Here is a 9464-nt window from a genome sequence, read left to right on the forward strand (position 1 = left end):
TTACACTTTATGGATGTCATCTATCTGGCGAGTACAGACGGCTCTGTAAATTAAGGCTGTGTGAACAATTTGTCAGTTACTGACATCCAGCATAAACAAATTAACTTAATGAGAAAAGTTGTTGACGAACTCCCTCACACGCTTTTAATGAAGTCTCAACGCAACGGTTTCTCTCTACAACTCGTAACTTTCACAGTGAATACCATCAGACGCCACAGCGCTTCACACACATGGATCGAGGCAGTGCCGGTCAACAGCGGACAGATTCATGACACCCTCGGGGAGGAGTCATTAGTGTGACACTACTTGATGGTTTGACTGGGCCTGACCTTTGCAGCCAGCCTCACCGCATGTCAAAGCCAATGCTATACAGCCACATCAGAGGGAATTCCACACTAATGGGCTGAAACATAACATCCTCACCACCTTTCAGCTCGGTTCCTTTGTCCACAGCACACACACACCCAAACACGCAGCCTTACTAAAACAAAAAAAGGCCAAATGTGGAGGCCGACGCTGCTAAAACTTAAGCTTGTAAGTATGACATTTGCCACAACCAGTGCTCGCCTGACAATTAAAAACAGACTGAGGCAATAAAACGAAGAATGCAAAACAAAACAAATAAAAGAGCCAATCAGAGAGGATGAACGACTCATTCTTACATCTCTAAAGGAAAAAAATGGATGCAAATAGAGTGCCAGTCAACAGGCTGTTTGTGAGTTTAGTCAAGCAAGAGGGCAGAGGGGCAATGTCTGTGGGCCCACTCGAGAGGCAATTAAGCGTTGCTGTGGTGACCCACAATAGTGCGTGCCTTTTTTGATCAGGACACGCCTGGTTTCACATAAACTAAGAGCAGCTGGGGGTTCTTTTCCAGCGTTGGTGCCCGAGTGAAACGGAGGCAAGCTATCTTTCAGGCCAACAGGAATAAAAGAGGGCATCCATGTCGTCTCTGTGCCAAGTGCCAACCACTTCAGATGGGCTAACGCTGTGGTTGCTCAACTGCGGGGTGGGGGGAGGGATGGCAATGGGGTGAGACAAGCCGTTTCTTAAACTGGGCTCGCAAAAGCAATTTCAGTGATAGAGTTTCTCTCTCAGCAGGAACCCCCGTCACTTCAGAGAACCCGTTTGATATTTGAGACAAGCAAACATGCCGGTGTTGTTTACTGGTTAGCAGTAACGAAAACTGATTTATGATAGAAAACGGGCCTTCTCATGAAGAAGTTGTCAAGAGGGGGCAAACAATAAATGCTTTTGAAGTCCAAGTCGGTGTGAAGCACTGGTACCCTGCCATGATTCAGCAATAATTTATCTTTTATAGTCTGTGGAGCTACTGGGGCAGTCTCACTGGTAAAAAACAGGCTGAGGTGGTGATGCAGGACCAGAATGTGCAGCGGGCAGAACTGGGTTTCTCTGGCATGCAGAAGGTTTCCTGGTGGTGTTTACTGTGCGACGTCTGTTTACAGTGGTAACATTTCCATCTGCCCCTTTTTTTTTTTTTTTTAAAACAGTGAATGGGAATTTACTGTTGCACGTGGTAATGCACGAGAGCTAGCAAAAAAAACAAAAAACAAAAAAAACCTCCCACCTAAACTTCCACTGTAACTGTAATCAGTGGTTTCCTGCTAACGTAATCTACTTCCATTCTATTCTAACGGGTTCAGTTGTCAAGGAAATAGGTACGAAGCAGCCCGCAGACACAAACAAAGACAAGAAAAGAGACGTAGTGAGGAGGAAGTTGACTTTGCATGACATGCCATTACAGGCTGTGTTTTGACAAAAACAGAGGAAATGATTTGATAAGGTGTGAGGAGGTTCAGCAACAGGGCGGCTTTTGACGAGTACCTTTGATACAGTTATGGCCTTCTTGAAGTCCCTTCCTCCAAATATTCTGAAGCCCCATGGAGAAGGACCGATAAGGTTCACCGTCAGCGCCATTTAGTGATCAGGTCAGCACACACGCTTGTCAAACCCTGAAAAGAAGAGGGACACAGTGAGCGTGAGATTGAGTCAGTGTAACATAAATATGTGCACGTCTTAATGTGTTTCTGCTGGCCAGGCTTAATATTAGATCAACAGGTGAAGACAGTGAACATTTGCATATGCCGCCTTTCATCTCCAGCAACACTTCACTTCCACGGGCCTAAGTCCCCTCGACATGGATTGTGCAACAACATCAAACAGGAATTGGAGGAATCTGAAACCAAAGACACATGACTAACATTGCTAAAGTGCCTGAAACGCCAAAGAGGTTCATTAAATCCAAATGCTCTTTAGGGAAACGTGCAAACCAAAAGTCGTGCAAGCACACGAGGAGCTGAGCGTTTTGTGGTGTTTACCTGTGACCGTTGTGTCCAATGTATACAGTTTACAGTGGTGTAGTATGATATCACAACATATAGTATGGTAGCACTTTAAGACTTGTTTATAAGAATGGGCTGTATATATAAACTTGTCTAACAATGCAGTTCTTTGTAAATCTGTAGGTCTTTGGTGGACATTTCATTTTTGTATGGTTTGGCTTAGCACAAAAATGTATAGATATTGCTTTTCACAAAGTCTGTTGTGAATTTCTAAAACTAAAACTGTAAATCAACTGTTTAAAATCAAATCGTTGACGATGCCAAAGTATAGTGAAACCATGTGACGGGTTTCATTGTTCTATTCTCTTGAAGACAAAGTCTTTAAGAGAGACTTGAGAAGAACAAATCGTACTGTAACATTATCCAGGGGTCTTATTTTTTGCTCTCCAATAAAAGGGACAAATCGCTTAATCTGAATAATATTTTGTAACAGTCAGCGGTAAATATTTTATTCCATCACATATCTACACCGCTGCCTGACAAGACAGACAAGGAACTGATTTCCCCCCTCCCCCAGATGTAGCTCTTTAAATTACTTGAGCTTTCAAAATATTACAGATCATAATTGGTGATGACAGTGTGTTGCATGCTACCGTCTGTGGCATATCGATTTTTTGCCAGCAGATCTGCAAGAGCTCATCTGTGTAGATTGCCGGTTTACTCAGACTGCTCAAAGCTGAAGATGAAGTTTGTCTGTTGTAGGACTGCATGAGGAGACACAACAGCTCGGTGGCGTTCAGTGATGATGGGATGAACACAGGTCCATAAACATCTCATCAACACCTGCACAATGCAAGCATTCACACACAGCTGCCGTTTCTGAAACTGCATTTATTTTAGCTGAAGATATTATTGTGTTGCAAGTAATATATAGGTGCACATGTAAACAATGACATAAGCCATTTTAAGTATAGACTACCCCGCTCTCTCCCAAAAAAAAAAAAAAAAAAAAAAAAAGGTCTACACCCAAACCATTTCAAATCATATGTTGCTTAACTCGACACAAACAAGGCTTGGTGTTGCGTCAACCTCTGAAAGTAAATGCAGAACTTTCACCTAATAGTCGACTGTTGCTTTCATTCAGAGACACAATGCCGTGTTTTACTAGTCATAAACACTGTAATTTTGACCTTTGGGTCATATCTACTGTCATCACCATAGTCATTGCTATAATTTTAAAGTTCAGAGATAAGCAAAGTCATACAAAAGCATGCAAACATTTGGCAGAATAGATAGTGACCAGTTATTACAGCCTCACCAAGTTGTTGCACCTCTGAATACATACTGTAACTATATCAGTTAACCAAGGGTTGATAACTCACGACCTCAATTCAAAGTTTACTATCATACTTGAAAGTTCAGGTTGACCCAAAGCACTGCTTACCAGACAGAAATATATGTTGTGGCCAACGTTGGAATGTAAATAATCGTACTCCATGTCTATAAATAAAGTGATAAGTCTGTCAATGATTACAAGCATTTCATAATAGAGTTTCTAAAAGACACGAGAAGCAAAACCTCTGGAAGTCACAGACCGAAGGAGATGTGGATCTAGGACATCAGCCACGTTACTCTCCTAAATCCCTCCAAACACTGGCCCATTTCATCGGCCGCACATTCCACAAGTGTTTGGGACACGCAGTGCCGACCCAGTAAGCCATTAACAGTCTGGGCCAATTAGCAGGGTTACTGGGCTCACCGTCATTAGGGTCTCTTAATTGCGATGGCCTCCAGAAGTAAGTGGATTTGGGATAATGACAGGGAGCAGTTGCCCAAAAAGTTTCCCAGCCACTGGGGGTGTCAATTAGTTCCATGAGCTTCTGCAGCTTCTCCTATAGAGCAGCCATTATCAACCAGGCACCCTGCTAATTCCCTGCGTAAACGTTGACTGTTAGCATCATAAAAGCTCTGGTGGTGGATAATGTCAAAGTGAATGGGTGCAGAAAGTATGCAGCAGAGCGGACAAACAGCGGAGAAGAACAACAACACGCAGTGGTGGTGAGGATAAGTGGCAAGCTCATGGGCTGTGCTTAATTGGACACTGATGACATTTTAAGGCTGAACTGCTGCTCACATAAAACAAAGTGCTGAACATGAAAACTCAGCGTCACACAAAAGTATTGTTGTGAAGCTGCCAATTCACATATAAAGAAAAGGTGAATTCTGTTCTGGTGACATCTAGATGCCTTTGCGGCCACACCAATCTGGCAGCACAGTTCAACACACAAAGAGAAGAATTCCAGTCATGGAGTCATTTCTATTGTTCGCAGCTGAGCATCAGCCGCGCCGTGAGGAGAATAAAATCTGGTCCTAAAAAAGGTGTATGGAGTTAAATACTCTCGCTTCCGACTAACACAATTGCATTCCTACATACCAACCAACAGCAAGGTGTCAAGTTTGACAGACTACAAGAAGCACATTCAAATTTCCTGGACAGGTTTATCCATTGGCTCACACACACGCAGTTACGAGTTTAAAATCGGTACACCTAACTAGAAATGATGTAGTCATAACATAACAATATCTATTATAATAAAAGTGTTTTAAGGAGGTGTTGATTCAGCAATCTTTTGGTAACTTTGAAGGCTTTATTTGGCCGTGATGTTCTGCCTCCACCACAGAGCTGGAGCAGAGCATCATTCTGCTTTAAAGAGCTGCTAAACCCACTAATGTCTCATCATTATCCTCCTTGTCATGGTGCATGTAAAGTGTAGCAGGAGATAAACAAGACCATAATGAGCTCATTTTCAGTTGCCGTATGGGACGCTATATTTTAAAAGGCCTTTTAAACATCACATCAATGAGAGATTGTCCCTACAGGCTAAAGAGATAATGGAGGCATGAGGGGGAAGAGCAAGCCTATCCGATTGCTGGAATCAAGGCTCGTTGCTCCAACATGCAGAGAGCCCCAAGGGTTTACATTTGCAAAACACTTTCAATAACACATTTTTGCTCAGGGCGAAAACTAAATGATAACTATATCAGATAACTAAATTGATTAGAGAAGCTTAAACAAATATGAGCAATATATTACCATTGATATTTAATCTAATTTTTGACATACTGAATAGAAATGAAACAGTTTGCTAATTACTCTCGGTTTAGGATATTAATATGTACCGTATAGCATTGCAGGTTTTATTATTTGTCTTTGACTATGAATGAGGAAAGACGAGCTATACGTCTCAGTGTAACTCCCTGGTGGTCAGGGGCGGCTGACTGATATGCAATCTTCATTTTAGCATGTTTAAATAACTTATCATAACCATAACATGCAGTTACGAGTAGTTTGGGCAGTATGAGCAAAACCTGCTGACACAAGTCTCAAACTGTGTGTGTAATTTGCGGAATTATAGTGACTCACTGTTGATGAGTCATTAAGGTTGATCAGCAATATCATCACAACACAGCTATAGCAACCAGTGGTCATGTTGACCAGAATTGAAAAGTGAAAAGAAAAAAGAAAATAGATTAGTTGGAAAAAATACACAGCCTGCTAGTCATGCTAAGTGAAAGTGGCCAACCAATAAATATGTGCATCACAGGAAACCATTTCCATCCCTATGTTCAGCCAAACTTAAGAATTAACACCTCATTCATTCAGAGGAATGTGACATTTGGAAAAACAAGTTGCTACCATATGTACTGTAGGGGAAGTGCAACATTCATGAACTGAAGAGGCATTACATTAACTGTTAAGCTCGCTGACTAAAGCTCCGTGTAATAAAATATTTGGCAGCCAAACCTGACCACCTACATCAACTCTTCACCTCTTCCCTCAATCACTGGAGCTCTTAACTGAGAGTGTTTTTCTTCTCCCTGAACTCTGGGCAGAAATCCCCTGGATTGGATGAACAAGCATTGGCTCTCCAACATGCTTAATGCTGAAAGAATGGCTGATGGACATAGCAGACGCAGTACATCCAACTGAAAGCTGAGGCTGAGCGTTTGATGCAAAGGCACACACTCTCAGATGATTCACTGTGGCTGCGAGGGAATATTCCTGGTATGAATCACTCTTGTCAAAGCTCTCGCTGGTGGCCATGCACCAACTTCCCACAGCTCTCGTTCAGTGATGCGGTCGGATGTTGACTCTGCCCTATGTGTCACGCGCTACGCTGACAGGTCGGCACCTACCTGGACACTCACACTCAATGAATTCAAAAAGGAAAGGAATGCAATAGCAAGCCTCTCCCTGGACCGAGCGGACTGAAATAACATTCTGGGAATCCTCAAATCACACCCATTTGATCAGATATAGCTGCGGTCGCTAGGGAGATGAGGAAATAATATCCAACAACAAATGATGTGAAATAGGGTGTTGGTTAATGAGTTTCTGTAGGTCATATAGAAAGTATTGAGTAAGAGAGTATTGATAATAGCACATCTGTCATCAAAGCAATTATACACTGAGCCATACCTGTAATTTTTGTGGGTTACTCCCTTTTCAGTTTTAAAAAAGGTGCACTTTTCATGCTGAAACAGTCTTGAGAAATATTACATAATCGCATCTTCTGCAGTATAAAAAGACAATTTCTAAGATTACCCATCATCCCTTTAACAATTTGCTGCAGCTCTACTACAGTGGATTGTTGCCAGTGTGATGTATGCTTTGCAACAAGACAAGGACACTGGTGGTGGCTTCACTTATCTCCCTCTGCATCATCATCATCATCATCATCTGGAGTTACTGCTGTTCACAGTGAACAGTCTCCCCACTCTGCTGCTCGGAAATCAGACTGTCTCACCACATTCTCTTCAATCACAATAAAGCCCTCCTCGCAAAAGACTAAGCAACCACCACTTTGTTCATCACTTACACGCTCTTAAAATACATTGTTGCAACGGTGCACCTCAGTGAATGCACTGAGGTGCACCGTTCACATCAAAACTTTGTTGGAATGACAAGTTTATCTCGGGGCATGTTTCTCAGTATCTAGCGTGCTTCAGAATGCTGAAGCACGCTAGATACTGAGAAACATGCCCCGAGATAAACTTGTCATTCCAACAAAGTTTGATGTTATGTGAAAGAATGAACAGTCAAACATCCTGCCAGGCCTCTGCCACAGCTCAAACTGAAAAACCGCAGATTTATAAAAAAAAAAAAAAATCTTTCACACTTAACAGATTATATCAACTTCCTGCATAACTGCAAACATGATCATCACAGAGGAAATCTGCCGGTTATAGGCCCTGAACTAAATGAAAAACACAACATGTTCCTTGCTTCAGTTAAAACCTCTATGAAGTTGTAAAACAAACAAATTCTTTCCTTGAGTTAGAAGGTAACCAGTTGTCTCTGTTTTCTTGAAAAGCCACCGCTTTGCTCTATCCAAAATTACAGTCTGTTACAGTCTAGGTCTGGTTTTGGTTCCAGGATGGCTTCAGGCCTATCCTATCTGAGTAAGAGCACAGTTCTCTTTAAAAAAAAAAAAGAAAACAGGAAACAAACAAACAAACTATAAAAAGGGAGAGGAGGGTTAGGCAGAGAATGCATCATAATGGGGAAGGTGCACAAACAGCAGTTGGTGGGGGGGTTTGGAAATATGGGGTGTCATTGTGAATGTTCTGGATTATACATGAACTCTGTGAACACCTCATAGTGCTTTCCCACCTGCTCAACATCCATTTGTTTGCGAGCAACTGGACGTACAGTCATGCCTAAACACTTAAAGGAAAGTTAAGAGTACAGTGTTGAACTTGAACTGTAGTGGCCCTGACTAATTCAGAGACATCAGAGGGCCACTTTAGGACAGATAATATAGCTGGTTCACCAGTTGAACTAATGTGACATAAATACTGACTTTAAGATTCCTGAGGTTGCACAAAGTCCAACCCCTCCACAAATCACACAGACTGCTTAATGTGCAAAAAAAATAAAATAAAATAAACTTCCCTTCTCTCCTGAATACAGATGAATTAGCAGGGAAGAAGGTGGAGACCTTCACTCTGTGGGGGCTTAAGTTTTCCCGTCAGTTAGACTAACTTTTAATTTCCACATTTATCACGAATCATTGGCCAAAACAGCTCACACGTGAGTGCAGCACATACTTGGCATCAATCATCATTTAGGAAGGCTTCACTGCATTCTGAGGTTCACACACGTTTTATGAAGAGATACGAGTCTCTTGGGTTTAACCTAAATAAACCTAGAATTAATCTCAACACCTGACGGAAAAACAACAACATATTACATTAGTTAAACAAACAGAAATGTGATATGTAACGGTGCCATTACTTGCACACATAAAAAAAAAGGTGTGAAAAGGACACAAAGTTTGCTCCCCCAAACAAATAAGCGTTTAACCCACTTAAGTTTTGATTAATTGAGCTGCATCACAAATCAAATACAGTTTTTCGAGACGCATAATAACGCCATGTTTACTTACCAAGGTGAGTGTAGGAATTTCAGGTGTCTTCTTTTCCACCTGTTAAATTTCGGCGCGCTCCTCGACAGTAAACCAAACACACACACCCAGCAGACAGCACTGGTCCCAGTTCAGCCTGAAACAAATACCGCCTCCAAAATGCGACCAAAACGGAGCAGAGAGCAGCTTTATGAGCACTGGAGCGGCGATGAAGCGCTGGTAGTCCTTCTTGTCTCCGACTCTCTTCTGTTGTCCTCAGATGTTAAAGTGGTGGCACACAAGAACACCACCTGTGGCTGCGCGCGCAGAGGAATCAGTGGAACAAGCTCGCGGTGCCATGTGCTGTTACCAAAATAAAAGGTTTGACACGGGCAGCAGATCTGGGCGTGTCGCATCAGAGAGGAGGTATGAGAGGAGGGTGCAGCAGTGATAATTGAGCCATTTACCCTCAGAAAAAAAACACTCTCGGGCTGGGTTTTGTGTCTGTGCGCGCCACCTGCCGGAGCAGAGCAGCATGCGCTCCGAACAGAGCCACGTCAATTAACTAGTGACGTAGTTCATCTTGCTGTCCTTTTAGCTTGTTAATTGAAGTGAACCGCCCTCACCTGGTGTCACAGGTGTATGTAGATCTCTGATTAGATGGTTAGACTTAATAACTGATCTGTATCAAATAAATATAGTACTGAAGCACAAAACAGACACAGAACTACTTCTACTTCATTTGTCAATAACTATT

General features: G+C 42.2%; 1 protein-coding gene across 1 annotated transcript in view; it reads right to left on the reverse strand.

Moving 5' to 3' along the window:
* The window catches only part of pdlim2 (PDZ and LIM domain 2 (mystique)), a 35851-nt gene extending 26593 nt beyond the window's left edge, over positions 1–9258 (reverse strand). The window contains exons 1-2 of the mRNA XM_054610205.1: positions 8750–9258; positions 1843–1970 (exon numbers count right to left, since the gene is read on the reverse strand). Of these exons, the coding sequence (XP_054466180.1) occupies positions 1843–1935 (93 nt within the window). The 5' untranslated portion in view covers positions 1936–1970; positions 8750–9258. The remainder of the gene's footprint in view (positions 1–1842; positions 1971–8749) is intronic.
* Positions 9259–9464: the final 206 nt, after the last annotated feature.

This window comes from Anoplopoma fimbria, chromosome 13 (assembly GCF_027596085.1).
Source record: "Anoplopoma fimbria isolate UVic2021 breed Golden Eagle Sablefish chromosome 13, Afim_UVic_2022, whole genome shotgun sequence".
Lineage (NCBI taxonomy): Eukaryota > Metazoa > Chordata > Actinopteri > Perciformes > Anoplopomatidae > Anoplopoma > Anoplopoma fimbria.